The sequence below is a fragment of the Pimephales promelas genome, chromosome 2 (assembly GCF_988280905.1).
Source record: "Pimephales promelas chromosome 2, fPimPro1.hap1.1, whole genome shotgun sequence".
NCBI classification, from domain to species: Eukaryota; Metazoa; Chordata; class Actinopteri; order Cypriniformes; family Leuciscidae; genus Pimephales; species Pimephales promelas.
The window spans coordinates 5,070,163-5,088,895 of record NC_142770.1 but is presented as its reverse complement, the minus strand read 5'-3'; the positions used below and the strand labels follow the sequence as shown (position 1 = coordinate 5,088,895).

At 41.4% G+C, this 18,733-nt stretch overlaps 1 protein-coding gene across 4 annotated transcripts in view; it reads left to right on the top strand.

Moving 5' to 3' along the window:
* asic1b (acid sensing ion channel subunit 1b) overlaps positions 1-18,733 on the top strand; it is a 197,474-nt gene that overhangs the window by 161,451 nt on the left and 17,290 nt on the right. For all 4 annotated transcript variants that reach the window (XM_039664443.2, XM_089120864.1, XM_039664440.2 and 1 more), the window contains 2 exons: positions 10,135-10,262; positions 16,356-16,506. In XM_039664443.2, the coding sequence (XP_039520377.1) occupies positions 10,135-10,262; positions 16,356-16,506 (279 nt within the window). The remainder of the gene's footprint in view (positions 1-10,134; positions 10,263-16,355; positions 16,507-18,733) is intronic.

Below are 18,733 nucleotides of genomic sequence, written 5' to 3'. Positions count from 1 at the left end.
TACCAGTTTTCTGTGGCAATTCCAGTCTGTCCAGAGCTACGATTCAGAGGTGGGCAAGCCGTAAGCTTTCCAGTTCCTTCAAAGGGAGCGTGTGTGTGTGCCATCCGCCTGTCTGTCGCACACTACGGTGTGGATCTAGGAATCTCCGCCTGTCGAGTCCACGAAAGAAATATTTCACTTATCCATTCACGGACTAGTCTCAAGAATTGCTCGGATCTGAACTCTGCCATTTCCATTACATTGCTGCCCATTGAGGGTTCCTGACATTCTGTTGTTAAATTAAAGACTATTCTCTATTACTTACCCTGTTGTCCGTCTGCTTCCGTAACAGTTAGCCCGGACCGAAGAACAGTAACAACATGAGTGTTTCAGATCCCTTTCAAGAGCTGGTGGATTCGTTGAAGAGGGTATTGACATCTTCACCTGTCACCGCACCTCCCGCTCCGCCAGCATCAACAATACCGAGCACTTCTTCGGACACTGCATCTTCCAGTCCTATGGCCCGACCAGCGCCCTACTCAGGCGGGGCGAAGGAGTGCAATGGATTTTTACTTCAATGCTCTCTCATATTTACCATGCAACCTTCTTTATATCCTACAGATCAGTCTAAAATAGCTTTCATTACGTCTTTACTTACCGGTCCAGCTCTCCAATGGGCTGAAGCTATCTGGATGCAGGCTGGCCCAGCTATTAGTTCTATTCAATCCTTCATTTCCCACTTCAAGGAGGTATTCAGCCGATCTGATGGAGAGATATCAGCTGGTGAGCAACTTTATCACTTATCTCAAGGGAATATGTCTACCCAGGAGTATGCTCTGCGCTTTCGCTCTTTAGCTGCAGCCAGTGGATGGAACGAGCGATCTTTACTGATCACCTACCGGCTTGGTCTCAACCCCCAACTTCGTTTACAGCTAGCCGCATTGGATGATAGTATGGGGCTCGAGAAGTTCATTCAACACTCCATAAGATGTTCAGACCGTATACAATCGTATCAGCTTCATTCTAGTACTACTACTCTCCTTCACCCATCCGAAACCACTAAGCCTTCAGAGCCAGAACCCATGATCATAGATGCTGGTAAACTCACCGCTGCTGAACGACAGAGGAGGCTGACCCGGGGTCTATGCATGTATTGTGGAGCCAGTGGGCATGTTCGGGTGAACTGTCCAATTCGTCCCATACGTACCTCGGTGAGTGTATCCTGCTTTGAAGAAGAGAGAATGCACCCGCTCACTACTTGTGTCCAAATAACTACCCAGATGTTCTCTGTTTCAGTTCATGCTCTCGTCGACTCAGGGTCAGCAGGAAATTTCATCTCGGGGACCCTCTGTCGCCAGCTCCAGCTCGGTACCGAAGACTCGTCAAATGTGTACCAGATCCAACCCATAACCAAGTCCATCACTGCACGTCCCTGTATTCATCGGAAATGTGAACCCATTAGTCTACAAATTGGAGCCCTACACCAGGAGGAGATTCAGCTGCTGGTTCTGGAGGGAGCCAACGCCGATATTATACTTGGGCGTCCATGGCTGGTGAAGCACGATCCCATCATCTCTTGGGGTTCTGGGGAAGTGAAAAAGTGGGGAAAGGAATGTTTAACCAGATGCTTTCCATGTCTTCCACGTCCTATACCAAATCCTGTTCCAGTCTATGTCACGTCCGTCGAAAGTCCACTCGAGAAACAATCTACAAAGATTCCTGATTTGTACTCATCTTTCCAAGACGTTTTCTGCCCCAAGAGAGCTTCCCAGCTACCACCTCATCGGCCATGGGACTGCGCCATTGACCTGATTCCAAATGCTCCTTTGCCCAGAGGTAAGATCTACCCGTTGTCACTGCCAGAGACCAAGGCCATGGAGGAGTATATACAGGAAGCCCTCAGTCAAGGGTATATTCGACATTCGACATCTCCCGCAGCATCCAGCTTCTTTTTCGTCGCCAAGAAGGATGGAGGGCTGCGGCCATGTATTGATTATCGGACCCTGAACCAAGGCACAGTCAAGTTCAAATATCCCCTTCCTCTCGTTCCTGCGGCCCTCGAACAACTTCGCTCTGCTACCATCTTTACGAAGTTGGACCTCCGCAGCGCTTACAATCTGGTGAGAATACGAGAAGGGGATGAATGGAAGACCGCGTTTGTGACCCCTACTGGTCACTTTGAATATCTCGTGATGCCCTATGGTCTGGTCAACGCCCCTTCCGTGTTCCAGAACTTCATACATGAAGTCCTCCGGGAGTTTCTGCATCGGTTCGTGGTTGTATATATTGATGACATCCTCATCTATTCCCGGAGTGAAGACGAACATTGCCACCATGTTGCGGAGGTCCTCCACACCCTCAGAGCTCATCAACTGTTCCTGAAGGCAGAGAAGTGTTCCTTTCATCTCCCGTCTGTACAGTTCTTGGGTTACCTCATTGACCGTCATGGGGTTCGTATGGATGAGAAGAAGGTTACTGCCGTAACTACCTGGCCAGAACCCACAACAATTAAGGAACTCCAGAGATTTCTTGGATTCGCCAATTTCTACAGACGCTTCATAAAAGGTTACAGCATCATCACCACTCCACTCACCAATTTGCTCAAAGGGAAACCCAAGAGTCTTCTCTGGAACCCCGAAGCGGCGACAGCCTTCCAATCTCTCAAGTCCGCCTTCACTCAAGCACCTCTCCTGACACATCCCGATCCAGAACTTCCTTTCATCGTGGAGGTGGACGCCTCGACGTCTGGTGTGGGAGCCGTCCTGTCTCAGTTTCATGGAACACCAAAATTACTCCATCCATGTGCCTACTTCTCACGGAAACTTAACCCAGCAGAGAGGAACTACGATATTGGCAATCGTGAGCTCCTGGCCATCAAACTAGCCCTAGAGGAGTGGCGACATTGGTTGGAGGGTGCCACTCATCCGTTTCAAGTCATAACTGATCATAAGAATCTCCAGTACCTCCGTGATGCGAAGCGTCTCTGTCCTCGTCAAGCCAGATGGTCATTATTCTTCTCAAGGTTTCACTTCTCCATTACCTATCGTCCTGGTCCTAAGAATATTCGAGCCGATGCCTTATCTAGATTATATGATTCCACAGAAACTCCTGAGAAAACCACATCTATTATACCCGAAGATATCATCGTCAGTCCCATCGAATGGTCTGCTCCTCCAGCCGTCGCCACTCCTAACCCACTAACTCCACCGGGCTGCCCACCACACCGTCAGTTCATCCCTAGGGCACAACGGGTAGATCTCATCCACACCATTCACACCTCCTTGGGCACTGGGCATCCTGGGGCCAACAACACCATCTCGCTGCTATCCGAACGCTTCTGGTGGCCGGGATTGGCAGGGGATGTGAAGAGGTATGTACGAGGTTGTAAGGAGTGTGCCATGTCCAAGAGCCCCCGACATCTACCTGCAGGGAAGCTCCATCCCTTACCAATCCCTAACCGCCCCTGGTCACACCTAGGAGTAGATTTCATGACCGACTTACCTTCATCAGATGGAAATACCTGTATCTTCGTCATAGTAGATCATTTCTCTAAGTTCTGCAGACTAATACCCTTGAAAGGTCTTCCTACTGCCCTGGAGTCTGCCGAACTTCTCTTCAATCATGTCTTCCGCTATTATGGGATCCCAGAAGATATCGTATCGGACAGGGGACCCCAATTCATATCCAGGGTATGGAAGTCGTTTTTTAAACTCCTAGGTGTGACAGTCAGTCTCTCCTCTGGCTATCACCCTCAGTCCAATGGCCAGACGGAGAGGAAGATCCAGGAAGTGGGGCGGTTCCTCAGGACTTTCTGTAATGGCCACCAGAACTCCTGGAACCAGTTCTTGGGCTGGGCTGAGTATGCCCAAAATTCACTGCGGCAACCCACGACTGGCCTCACACCGTTCCAATGTGTACTCGGATTCCAACCTCCGCTATTTCCCTGGGATGGTGAACCATCTGAGGTCCCCGCAGTGGATTACTGGTTCCGGGAGAGCGAGAGGGTTTGGGACGAAGCTCACCATCACCTGCAGAGGGCAGTTCGCAGATCCAAGATAGTAGCGGACCGGAGGAGGAGTTCGGGTCCAGTCTATGCTCCGGGAGATAAGGTTTGGCTCTCCACTCGTGATATCCGTCTGCGTCTGCCCTGCAAGAAACTTAGTCCTAGGTTTGTTGGTCCCTTCACCATCCTGGAACAGGTCAATCCCGTCACTTATAAACTCCAGCTACCACCGCAGTACAAAATTCACCCCACATTTCACATCTCTTTGCTCAAACCTTTTCACAAACCTCTGATTCCCTCCACAGAACCTGGTCATGAAGAGGAACCTCCTCCCCCCCTGATGCTGGAAGAAGGTTCCGTCTACTCTGTGCGAGAAATCCTTCAATCCCGACGTCGTGGTGGTCATCTGGAATATCTTGTCGATTGGGAGGGATACGGACCAGAGGAGAGGTCATGGATTCCAAGAGTCGACATCCTAGATCCCACGCTCTTAGAAGAATTCCATTCCAGTCATCCTCAGTATCCTGGACCTCGTGGCCGAGGCAGACCACCACGGCGTCGGAGACCTCGGCCCTCAGGAGCGGGCCCTGGGGAGGGGGGTAATGTCACGGATTGGCCAGGTTCTTCCACCACAATCACCCAGCGATCACAGTCACCAGAGTATTGACGAGAGACACCTGCACCTCATCAACTACACTGCTTCATAAGCACACATCACGCACCTCTCATTGTCCGGGCTCGTTCAAACGAAGCGGACTCATAGTGCTTCTCTCCGCGAGTTTCACTACCAAATCTAACCTGTGTTTCCTTACCAGTTTTCTGTGGCAATTCCAGTCTGTCCAGAGCTACGATTCAGAGGTGGGCAAGCCGTAAGCTTTCCAGTTCCTTCAAAGGGAGCGTGTGTGTGTGCCATCCGCCTGTCTGTCGCACACTACGGTGTGGATCTAGGAATCTCCGCCTGTCGAGTCCACGAAAGAAATATTTCACTTATCCATTCACGGACTAGTCTCAAGAATTGCTCGGATCTGAACTCTGCCATTTCCATTACATTGCTGCCCATTGAGGGTTCCTGACATTCTGTTGTTAAATTAAAGACTATTCTCTATTACTTACCCTGTTGTCCGTCTGCTTCCGTAACATTATAACATGCGATTGAGGCTTTATTTTACCTAATTCTGTCTTTATAAGATGCGATTGAGGCTTTATTTCACCTAATTCTGTCTTTATAACATGCGATTGAGGCTTATTTCAAGCAATTATGTCTTTTATTACATGCGATTGAGGCTTCATTTCAGCTAATTCTGTCTTTATAACATGCGATTGAGGCTTTATTTCACCCAATTCTGTCTTTATAACATGCGATTGAGGCTTTATTTCACCTAATTCGGTCTTTATAACATGCGATTGAGGCTATAGTTTATTTCACGCAATATGTTATAACATGCGATTGAGGCTTTATTTCACCTAATTCTGTCTTTATAACATGCGATTGAGGCTTTATTTCAAGCAATTATGTCTTTATGACATGCGATTGAGGCTTTATTTCAAGCAATTATGTCTTTATAACATGCGATTGAGGCTTTATTTTACGCAATTCTGACTTTATATCTCACAATTCTGAGAAATAAAGTCAGTATGCGAAAAGTATACTCGCAATTGTAAGGAAACAGTCACAATTATTAAAAAAAAAGTTTTATTCTGAAAGCTCTGAAAATAAGAGCTTCGCTCGTGACCACATTTAAATGTATTCTTGGAAGATCAACGATTGTTCACCAACTCTCTAACTAGGCCTATGAATTATTAATGTGCATGTGCCATCAGCGTTTATCACAGGATCGCGTTTAAAGTCTGTTTAGAGAGAACGGTGTCATCCCCTAATTTAATAACAAATTATCATTTCGACAGAATCAAAACTAACTAGCTGTAAAATAACATTATTCATGAACCGCTATAAAGCAAAAACAATCTGTTACATTAAATTAAAGCTGCTTTGAAACAATCTAAATTGTTAAAAGCGATATATAAATCAAGATGACTTGACTTGACTAGTGCGCATGCGCGCGTTACAGGGTCCAACACGTATTGGACCATCCAGCTACGTCATCGTGCTACAGGCTGCAGCGAGGGGTGTCTCGGTTTTGACGCATGCTTAGAACCCCAAGGTGAAGTCTAGTGTATATGTCTATGATTTTATCCAAGGAACCGGGATGTTTGAGCAGGTGTGAGGGAGTCGCCAGTCAATGACGTCAGATCCGCGTTACCCTCGGTTTCCACACGTACTGCCATAGTAACCATGGTGACAGACGTGGACAAGTGGGTTACGCCTAGCTCACGCTGTTGTTATTTTGTTCAAAATTATGGACCATGGCAAGCAGACTTTGAGACAAAAAGAGGACTAAAATGAGGATCAGTGTCATTTTCGAGATGTCGAGAGATCCACGTCCGCGACTAACTTCTAACGCAACTCAACTAACGCGAGTGTTGCATTTACTTTATTAGACAGGTGAGCAAATGTACATAAAACGAATCAATGTTATATAGTTCAACAAGATGAAATGTTAGAACATGATCTGTATGTTATTTACTGTTGATCTAGCTTACTGCTAGTCTCATACAGCCAACAAACTAACACATAGAATAACATTCAACACCCTTAAATGGCGTTTAGTGTGATAGTGAAATTGTTAGAGCAAGTGAAACAGTGTTGCATTACCTCATGTATAATTCATCTTATAAACTGACCTGTGTGAGTAATTCAGCACTTGTGGGTAGTTTGGTAGAATTAATTGTCCTTAATCCTTTATATCCGCGGGACTCGTGTGTGGTGCTGATATCTGTCTCTCATTAGCAATCGCGCCCACTCATCCATAAACATTATTAGATCCATCATCTTGACAAGATCCATAATTTCCGCTTAATGCTTTGCGTCATCAACCTACGCCCTTGTTATTGTAAGAGGTTAGCGAAAACAAATTACATATTGTAGCTTTAAATATTCATGAGCTTTATATAGTCACAGCAACTTACATTCATTTTTTTAAGTTTCAGCATCTGAGGAGAATAGTTTAAAATGTTGAACAAGTGGATTCAAGTCTTCATTTTGCATCAACTCGGCTTTATTTTAAGTTTTTCAAAACGCTAAAACTTTTAAATGGTTTAAATGGTCTCAGGCCTGGTTTCACAGACAGGGCTTAGACTAAGCCAGGACTAGGCTTTAGTTAAATTAGGACATTTAAGTAGCTTTTATAAACGTGCCTTAGAAAAAAACATTACTGCTGTACATCTTCAGACAACGCAATGGCACTTATGCCTGGTTCAGATTACATGATTTTTTTTTATTAAGTGGTGAGTGTTGTATTGGCTGTCCTGTGTTAAAAAAATGTAAAAAGAAAGAAAATCCGACAATGGACACGTTCCTGGATTGCTCCAAGAGGAAAGTATGGGCTGTCAATCCTCCAAAGAGAACTTGAGGTAAAATATTGTTTTCTCAATATGTTTTTAGTTTTAACGTTAGCACCATCGTCTTTCTTTCGTTTCACCATTTTTGAAAGTCGTATACGGAAAAGCTTGTGCTCCTATTGGTCAACCTCATGTGACGGACCCGTCGTGGACGACCGTTAAAAAAATTAAACATGCTAGTCTTTTTGTCGTGATGTCGTGAAGCATCGCAGACGCCACATTGGTTGTCGCCCACTATGACACACTATACGAGATGAAACGATAGAATCTTGCGTCCCGACACCCATTGTCATTTACGAATCCCCACGACATCCTACGTCAAACGGATCGTGCCAAAATCGGGCTAAAATCGTGTAATCTGAACCAGGCATTACATATTTTAAGATATGTCAGTGCATGTTGCTTCCAGTTAAAGGATTAGTTCACTTTTGAAAAAAACTTTTGCTGATAATTTACTCTCCCCCATGTCATCCAAGATGTCCATGTCTTTCTTTCCTCAGTCGAAAAGAAATTTAGGTTTTTGATGAAAACATTCCAGGATTTTTCTCCATATAATGGACTTTAATGGGAACCGGATGGTTCAAGGTCCAAAAGACAGTTAATAACAGTTTCAGATGCAGCTTCAAATGTCTTTAAACGATATCAGACGATGAATAAGGGTCTTATCATGCGAAACGATCGGTTATTTCAAAACTTATTCCAAAAATGTAACTTTTCTAAGGACAAATGCTAGACTTGCTATATTCTCTGAGGCGCGTTTGCAACGTCACGTATTGCGTAATTACGTTCAAAAGGTCACGGGCGACGTAGCCGAAAGTACAGAGTCAGTGTTTACAAGTTGAACGCATAGGTTGAACGTGCAAACTAGCTCAAACACCGTTTACAAAAAAAAGGAATTAAAAGGAAAAACAACGATGTCGGACGATTTTGATTCTGTACTTCCGGCTACGTCGCCCGTGACCTTTTGAACGTAATTACGTAATACGTGACGTTGCAAACGCGCCTCAGAGAATAGAGCAAGGCTAGCATTTGTCCTTAGAAAAGTTACATTTTTGGAATAAGTTTTGAAATAACCGATCGTTTCGCATGATAAGACCCTTATTCATCGTCTGGTGTCGTTTAAAGACATTTGAAGCTGCATCTGAAACTGTTATTAACACTATCTTTTGGACCTTGAACCATCCGGTTCCCATTGAAGTCCATTATATGGAGAAAAATCCTGGAATGTTTTCATCAAAAACCTAAATTTCTTTTCGACTGAGGAAAGAAAGACATGGACATCTTGGATGACATGGGGGTGAGTAAATTAGCAGCAAAAGTTTTTTCAAAAGTGAACTAATCCTTTAAAACAGCTGAAACATGCATTTTAGTCTGGGACTTGACTTAAGCCTTGTATGTGAAACCGTACATCAGACTTTGACTTCACCAAATGTTGCGACCTTTCCTCAAATTATTATTAAATCAGGTTGAAAGCTCCTCTTGTCCTTCCTTTTCCAATCTTGTAATCTTGTACGCACACACAAACGTTGCCCCAGGGTGTACAGAGTAAAATCTTGAAGCCTTGAAGGCAAGACTAGTTACAAGACCACCAGGATTGAGTTTAACAAAGGATGATTCTCTCTCTAGATGATCTGCTAATATACAATTCATTAAACAGGACATCTGTGAGTTTACGTTGTTCGGCTGTATAATTTCCCCCATGTTATGTTGGTGTTGTAATGATCATTAAGCAGATGTTTAAAAGGGAAAAAGGCAATAAAACAGGTGGGAGACGTCTGAAACTCCTCTGTGTTGATGTGCTTGGAAACTGCATTTGTAACAATAGTCATTAGTAGTGTCACATGTGGGCCGGTTGGTTGACTGGCTTTCTTCCACATCCTGCTGGATTTTCATTCAGCGTTTAGATAGTAATATGCTGATTTAAAGCATTTAAATGAGGCCGGGTTGTGTCAAACGCAGCCTATAATCTGCGCTAACACCCTCTGAAGTGTTTGCTCAGCTGTCCATAGAGAAACCTGAAGATTATTCCTGTTTACAGGCTGTGGGTGACACACGGATAAATGTCAAAATATTACAGACGTCAAGCTGTTCGAAATATCTTGAGACTAGTCTGTTTTCCTGCCAGCTTGTTTTTGGTTTGTTTTTCTTTTGTATTGTTTAATGTCTTTTCTCATTTTGAAAATTGTTGTTGATTCCCTGTGTGCTAATTTGTGTTGTGCATAAACTGTGTTCTCTTGTTTAGAGCCAAATGTTGAAACTCAACCTTACTTGTTGCTTTATGCACATTGTTTTAACATGCTGTTTTTATAAATATTGGATGTGGGATATTTCAACTCTCATCAAAGCGTCATGTGATTTATTTTATGCTTTTTTTAAACTTTTTTTTTTAATATTTGCAAATGACCATTGATGAATATTAAATGTTTAAACTTGCATTGTTTTATATCTAAAGTCAGATTGTTATGTCATTCTTTTGGGGGGGGGGTTCTTAGTTTGGATTTAGTTTGTCTACTTAGTAGTCACACTATTAACTTTGTCAACAAAAAAGACTCTTGGGTTGAGCTCGAGTCTGTTTGATGCTGTGATATAAACTGAAAGAGCAGCCCATCTGATCTGATATCTGTTCTTCTGAGACACCTGCGTTGAGTACACGTGTCAGTCTTCATGTCTCATTTTCTCTCTCTCTCTTTTAGATGAGACGTCGTTCGAGGCGGGAATCAAAGTCCAGATCCACACGCAGGATGAACCGCCTTTCATCGATCAGCTGGGATTCGGAGTGGCTCCAGGCTTCCAGACGTTCGTCTCCTGCCAAGAACAGCGGGTACCAAATGATTGTTCTTTTTGTCAATTTCTCGGTTGCTGGACTCGTCTCAAAGCGCAGGACGCCGTCTGTGTCAGTGGGTTGTTTTAGTCCTTGGTTTTGGGTTTCACAGCTGCTTGTTTTTATTAATTTATTTGTTGTTGTTGTTTGAACGCATTAATGTGAAGTATCTCGACTCCTTTTCCCCATTATTGGCATCATGACGTTAATTTTGATGCAAATTAAGACATTTTTTCAAGCCCAATCTCTCAAATTTTCCTTATATTTTATGAAAAGTATTCATATACTATGGTAGTTGTTGTACTACCTTTAAAGGAGTAGTTCACTTTTAAAAAAAACTTTTGCTGATAATTTACTCACCCCCATGTCATCCAAGATGTCCACGTCTTTCTTTCTTCAGTCGAAACGAAATTAAGGTTTTTTAGGATTTTTCTCCATATAATGGACTTCAGTGGGCACCAAACTGTTCAAGGTCCGAAAGACAGTTTCAGTGCAAACTGCAAAACGTTCAAAGGGCTTTAATCGACACCAGACGATGAATAAGGGTCTTATCAAGCGAAACGATCGCTCATTTCAAAAATAAATAGCCTAACAAAGTTTTATAAGCTCAAATGCTCGACTTGCTCTGTTCTGTGTGACTCTCTCGTTCGAATTTGTTCATCAAAATGAATGAATCTTTTTCCGAGTCAATTCGCTCATTTTGTTTGTTGAATGAGCATTTGAGCTTATAAAACTTAAACTTTGTTATTTATTTTGTAGATGGCCGATCGTTTTGCTTGTTAAGACCCTTATTCATCGTCTGTTGTCGTTTAAAGTCCTTTGAACAGTTTGCAGTTTGCACTGAAACTGTCTTTTGGACCTTGAACTGTTTGGTTCCCATTGAAGTCCATTATATGGAGAAAATCCTGGAATGTTTTCATCAAAAACCTTAATTTCTTTTCGACTGAAGAAAGAAAGACATGGACATCTTGGATGACATGGGGGTGAGTAAATTAGAAGCAAACGTTTTTTTTTTTTAAGTGAACTACTCCTTTAAGGTTATTTTTTGAGAATAACAAGACTTATTGTGGTAATTGATGAGAATTTTTCCAATTTTAGTAGTGAGATCTGCCTAATTGTAATGATTAAGTCAAATGCAAAATCTCATGGTCAAAAAAATAGGCTAAATTTTCTCTATTCAAAACTTAGTTTCCTGTTTTTTGATGTGGACAGCTTTTTGAGATTCATCCAAGAAAAAATTCGGTCTCCCACCAACACAAACATGATTTGATTTTCAAATGAGAGCAAACGGCCGACAGGTCGACCCTGCTGTACGGATACATATTATTTATTTATAGGATTCTCAGAATCCATATTTAATTTTCATGGTAAGGCCACGTCATAAACTAAAAACAGCAGCTTTGTTTCTGTGAGCGAAAGAAAGAGGTGAACTCCAGGCATGTGTGATCAATAAACGAGCGTCAAAGAGACGGGCTGAAGATCTGACTCGCTACAGACAGACAGAAAGCTGGTTGATATGCACAGACGGCTCCCTGCTCCTTGTAATTGGAGGTCAGTGCATCTCCCATGTGTGGTGGATTGATTTCAGTAACATTTCCCCTCATTTATTTTCCTCTTACACAAAGATCAAGTCTGCGTCTCCAGATGCGTCACCAAGATTCGATGTCACTGGCTTTTACAGGATTAGCATCCATCTCTGTCTGTCGCTCTCATCATGGTTCACACAGTCAGCGTTTAGGATTGACAGCCGTATTTACTAATGGATGTGGCGCTCAGATTGCCCTGGGCCGACAGGAGCAGATCGAATAATGTCTGCATAGACATCTGAGTTAACTTAAGTCAATCCACTTCAATTACTCAAACAATGAGTGTAACCCTACAGACAGATAACCATAGATCTCAAGATTTCTAGAGAGGTAGCTTATTTCAGGGCCCTCTTCACCACCTTTCGCCTCGCCAGCGACGGCCCTGCTTAACAAGAATTATGTGTTGTTCTAAATCCACACAATAAGGTTTTTTGTTTTTGTTTTTTTTTTGTTTTTTTGGGGGGGGGGGTTCAACTTCAACTATTTAAAAAAAAATAGTTACAATTAACACATTTTAGCTGGATTTAATTAGGCTGAATTAAATTTTTAAAGTTCCCCTAAAGTAAATAATTTTATCCCTTAAAACCCATCTTTGATCTATGGAAGCTTGTTTCAGCCACAGAATGAAAAATAAAAGGAAGGAAAGGAAATTGGAAATTGGATTGAAAATTAGTGCTAAATTGCAACTTTTTGTCTCACAATTGTGAGTTTACATCTTGCAATTCTGACTTTATAACATGCAATTCTGACTTTATATCAGGCAATTCTGACTTTATATCACGCAAAGTCATAAAGTCAGAATTGCGTCATTGCGTGTTATAAAGTTGCAATTGCGTGATATAAAGTCGGAATTGCGTGTTGTAAAGTCAGAATGCGTGATATAAACTATTCTGAGGGGGAAAAAGTCTTTTACCCCTCAGAATAGTTTATAAATTTTTTTTATAAACTATTCTAATAGTTTATTACAACTTTTTTCCCCTTAGAATTGGCCTGATAATTCGCAATTGCGAGTTTCACATAGCTCACAATTCGGAGAAAATATGTCAGAATTTCTAGATATAAACTCGCAATCATGTGTTTATAAAGTCAGAATTGCGAGATGTAAACTTGCAATTATAAGAAAAATAGTCTGAATTGTAAGATAAAAAGTTTTTTTTCTCTCAATTGCGACTTTATTTCTCAGAATTGCGACTTTATATCTCTCAAATGTGACTTTATTTCTCAGAATTGCAACTTTATATCTCACAATTGTGACTTTATTTCTCAGAATTGCGATTTTATATGTCACAATTGCGACTTTAATATCTCACAAATGTGAGATGAAAAGTCGCAATTATTTTTATATTAATTTTTTATTGTATTAATTTTTTATTCAGTGGCAGAAACAAGTTTCCAAATTGATCACCAAATTGAAAAAAAAATGAAAAATTCCTGTAAATTTTTTTCATACCTTAAAATAGCTTAAATGCAACTCTACTTTATAACCATTGCTTCATTTATAAGGCTGCACCCACTCACACCAGCTCAGAGATTCACTCGGCAGACTCACTGAGGTATACACTGCTCTTTACAACGTCAGACACATAACTGTAATTAATATGATTAGCCTTTTGCTTAATTATGTTATCAAACAGCTAATAATGTGTTGCTAATGTTATCCAAACTATGTTCTCGTTCTCCATCTCAGAGTCAGACCGCTGCCTTCTAAACAATCATCAGAAACGCTTTGAACAACTCCAGTGGAAAAAGGCATAAAGTTAATCATAACATTGTAATATACCGTGCACAATTCACCCGCTATATTGATGAATCTAACCAATTTTTCATATCAACAAATATACCGGCACAACCTTGCTACTCCCCTGCTATTTCGCTGTTAATGATTTTCTAAACCATATTTTTCAGACTGTCTTTGGTTCACTGCAGTTTTAAGAAATATACTTAGCAATGGTGTTTGCTTATGAATTTGCACATGGTTTGATATATTAATCATATTAAAAACACCACATAGACATTAAACAACATTAAAAACTTGATTAAAGTCTTTTTTTCCACTGACCCCAGGGCATTATGGGATTGGATACATGCCAAAACAAGGTATCTTAGAAGGCAGCACAATGATGCCGCCTGTCTTTAAGAAAACCGCTCATGTTGAAGACCTGTATTGTCAGCTTACAAGGTTTCAGAGCGAAGTCAACCTGTCAGATGCTGTCGGTAGAGCTCGCGTTGTTTTGACAACATTTGCTTAAAGGCTTTATGTAGGAAGTTTATGGGTAGAGTCGAGGGTGAATTCATAAGCATTGGTTTTATGTAAAGCATTAGCTCGTCTTAGCTTTTGTGTCTGGAGTTTGTGTGTGTTTTTATCGCATATGCAGCATTTGATTATGGTGTGTGCATTTCTTAAGATGATAGTGAGGTGTCTTCAGGGATTATAGCGTTGTCCAAAGCTGAGTGAGCTGCCTACCTAGACATCATTTTAAGGCTGTTCCAAAATGTTGGCCGCATTATCCAGCCTTTTAAGATAAAGGCAGCATAAAATAATGCATTTTTATGAGCTCAGTTTGAAAAATGGTCTATATCCACCTTATTTTGTAAAGCAGAAGTAAGCTATTTTCTTCCAATTCATTTGCTGCTATAGGTAAATAACTATACCAAATAAACAGTAAAACTATTTGCGCTACGAACCAGTGAGCGTATAATCATACTAAATTAAAATATGATAACAACTAGGGATGCACCGATACCACTTTTTTGGAAAACGAGTACGAGTACGAGTACTTGCATTTCAGTACTCGCCGATACCGATACCGAGTACTTAATAAAAAAACAAAAAAAAACATGATTTAAATATTTTTATATACGGGTTTTTAGGTCCTTGATTAAATTACTTGGGTAACACTTTATTTCGATAGTCCACTTTACTAACTATAAGTAACTTTTCAATTACATGTCAACTAACTGTCATTAGAGTATTAGTAGACTAGAGTATTAGTACGATCAGCTTAATATCTGATAACACTTTATTTGGTCCCCCAACAGACATTCAACTGACTATAAGTAACTTGGCGACTACAAGTAAACTTATTCTCCTAATCCAAAGCCATTCACTTTGAAATTGTTCCACACCAGTGATGCACGGGTTGATCCAAAATGAGCGGGTGCCTGCGCCGCGGTCACCCGCAGTTACGGGTCATCCAAAAATATTTTTAATGATATTCGGGTCGCGGTCGGTCAGGTCGTTTGGAAAAAAATGCCAATTAAACCTTTGTATTTATAGTACTAGATAGAATTTTCTATGAAATATAGGCCTATAGGCCGAATTTATTTATTGGCTGAATAACTGGCACGAAGATGACACACAAGCTCAGTCTAAACAGTTCTCAGTTCTGTACTGGTGTGATCCGAGAACCGCTGTACCTCTGCGTTCGTTACTATACGCGGATGCGCAGTATCAGCAGTATCAACAACATGTCTCAGTTCAGTGAACTGTTAGAGTTACTGGAGTAAAATATAATTCGGGATATTGGTTTATTTCAACTCGGAGGGACTGTCAGGCATGTCTGAAAGTGAGTAACTGTAGTAACTTGTGGATCAGCACTGACGCAAGACGTGAACTGATGCGAATGATTCAGTTCGATTTAGCGTACTGGTTCGACCGGTTCATTAAAAAGAACCGATTCGTTCACGAACCGGCCATGTCTATGATCACTAGTCTGCAGAGAGATGGAGGCGGCAAGAGAAAAGGTGAAGACTGGGGAGTGGAAGCTCCGCAAATACACAAATAGAAAGAGTAAGTGTGGGAGACATTTACCGAAATAATGAAAGATGATGACCAAAGTGCTGCCTTTGTTATATGTAGGCTACGTCTTCTTGCGATGCTGTGTTGTTACACGTTTATGGCCCAATGACGCTACGATGAGCATGTACTACTTTTAAAAAATATTTTCTTACTTTTTTTGCGGTCCGAGTAGCGGGCGGGTAGTTGAAAACGTTGGTAGTGTGCGGGTTGTTTATACATTGACCCGCGCATCACTGTTCCACACGGCTGACATGTCTCCCCATCTCCCCGCTCTGAGCTGCAGCCGGAGCCTGGGGGTGGGCACTCGGCGCCTGTGATTAACCCATTTCTCAGAACATGGTATCGGTCCCCGGTATCGGGGGACTTTTAACGAGTACGAGTACTTTAGAAAATGTGGTATCGAGGCCGATACCAGATACCGGTATCGGTATCGGTGCATCCCTAATAACAACCACCAGTTTGTAATATCAAGCAGCAAAACAGATTGTTTTAAGCCTGGTCTTAATCTCCTGTGTTTAATTTAATAAAAATAGCTGTACTTTGTTGAACTGTTGGAAGCAATTGTGATTGAGTTGCTCGTGCACACTTTCATGTGAGGAGCGATATTTGATTTGCTACCTATGTACACTTTACATAATATTTCTAAGGAATACACCTAAGATAAAAGCAGTAATTCACTATTGATATTTCTTTCTTTCTGTCATGTAGCTGACGTATCTTCCTCCTCCGTGGGGCGACTGCAAGTCTACGCCAATGGACTCTGAATTCTACAGCACATACAGTATCACCGCCTGCCGCATCGACTGCGAGACGCGCTATCTGGTGGAGAACTGCAACTGCCGCATGGTGCACATGCCCGGTAAACAAACACACACATGAAGAAATCCATCAACAGATTAGTGGTGCATTGGTCCCTTAATGACACGTTCGATTCGCAAACTAATGACTCCTTTGAACCGATTCACTTTAATGAACTGATCCGTCCAACACTGAACTCAAGACACTCCATGACAAAACCACCCCAGCCATTCTAGAATGATTCATTCTTTCCAAATAGAGCTTCAAGTCATCTGGTGAAATAGTTTTAATATCGCAGAAAAATAAAATATCGCAATGTTATTTTTTACCAATATCGTGCAGCCCTAATCCTTGCTATATGTTTTCTATACAGAGATATCAAAATTTGTAATTATTGGTATCGGCCACAACAGCAATATTAATGTCGGTATCGGCCACAACAGCAATATTAATGTCGGTATCACCCATAACAGCAATATTAATGTCGGTATTGGCCACAACAGCAATATTAATGTCGGTATCGGCCACAACAGCAATATTAATATCGGTATTGGCCACAACAGCAATATTAATATCGGTATTGGCCACAACAGCAATATTAATATCGGTATCGGCCACAACAGCAATATTAATATCGGTATCGGCCACAACAGCAATATTAATATCGGTATTGGCCACAACAGCAATATTAATATCGGTATTGGCCACAACAGCAATATTAATATCGGTATCGGCCACAACAGCAATATTAATATCGGTATCGGCCACAACAGCAATATTAATATCGGTATTGGCCACAACAGCAATATTAATATCGGTATTGGCCACAACAGCAATATTAATATCGGTATCGGCCACAACAGCAATATTAATATCGGTATTGGCCACAACAGCAATATTAATATCGGTATTGGCCACAACAGCAATATTAATATCGGTATCGGCCACAACAGCAATATTAATATCGGTATCGGCCACAACAGCAATATTAATATCGGTATCGGCCACAACAGCAATATTAATATCGGTATCGGCCACAACAGCAATATTAATATCGGCATAGGCCACAACAGCAATATTAATATCGGTATCGGCCACAACAGCAATATTAATATCGGTATTGGCCACAACAGCAATATTAATATCGGTATCGGCCACAACAGCAATATTAATATCGGTATCGGCCACAACAGCAATATTAATATCGGTATCGGCCACAACAGCAATATTAATGTCGGTATCGGCCACAACAGCAATATTAATGTCGGTATCGGCCACAACAGCAATATTAATATCGGTATCGGCCACAACAGCAATATTAATATCGGCATAGGCCACAACAGCAATATTAATATCGGTATCGGCCACAACAGCAATATTAATGTCGGAATCGGCCACAACAGCAATATTAATATCGGTATCGGCCACAACAGCAATATTAATATCGGTATCGGCCACAACAGCAATATTAATATCGGTATCGGCCACAACAGCAATATTAATATCGGCATCGGCCACAACAGCAATATTAATATCGGTATCGGCCACAATTTTCAAATCGGTGCATCACTACAACAGATCTATTACACAACACACATGGCCGTGTCATATTTGGTTATCTGTTTTAATCTCTTGTGAGCATCAAAAAACAATTTTTTTTAAATGTAAGCGCAAATATTTCCACTGAAGTCGTTTTATTTTGTATCCCGATTCTCGGTTAAACCATCATAAAATCTTTAACTAGAATAAAAGACTCTAAGCACGGCTCTCAAAGTCTCATCGTTTTTGGTGCGTCTCCATGTTAGTGTGTTTTTGCCACCGATAAATGAATGTCTCGTATTTTGTTGCTTGTTATTCCTTTTCAGAATGAAATGCCGTTGCCTTTTTAAGCCTGTGATGATTTTAAACCCTTGCTGTGCTCCTAAAGCTGTTTAGCACGTCTTGCTTTAATTCTGGTTGCTAGTTTTTGGGCTTAATGAAAGTAAGAGGATTGTAACTTCAGCGTGTAGAAAGCCATGATTTCACGCAGCCCGGTTAGAAACCAGCACCGCACTGAGCTCTGAACGTCTGTTTGAAACACGGCCCTCTGATCATCTCTGAAGACTTTGTCATTAACTAGATCTGAACTGCATCAAACACTGATCTGTGTGACGAAACTAAAACGCTCCATTATAATCAACAAACTGCTGTCTACACTGCAAGCGGATAACGTTGTTAGATTGTTTATTATAACTAGAGGCAGCTTTATTCATTTTGTCAGCTTTTTTGATAAGCAAACTAGTTTATTA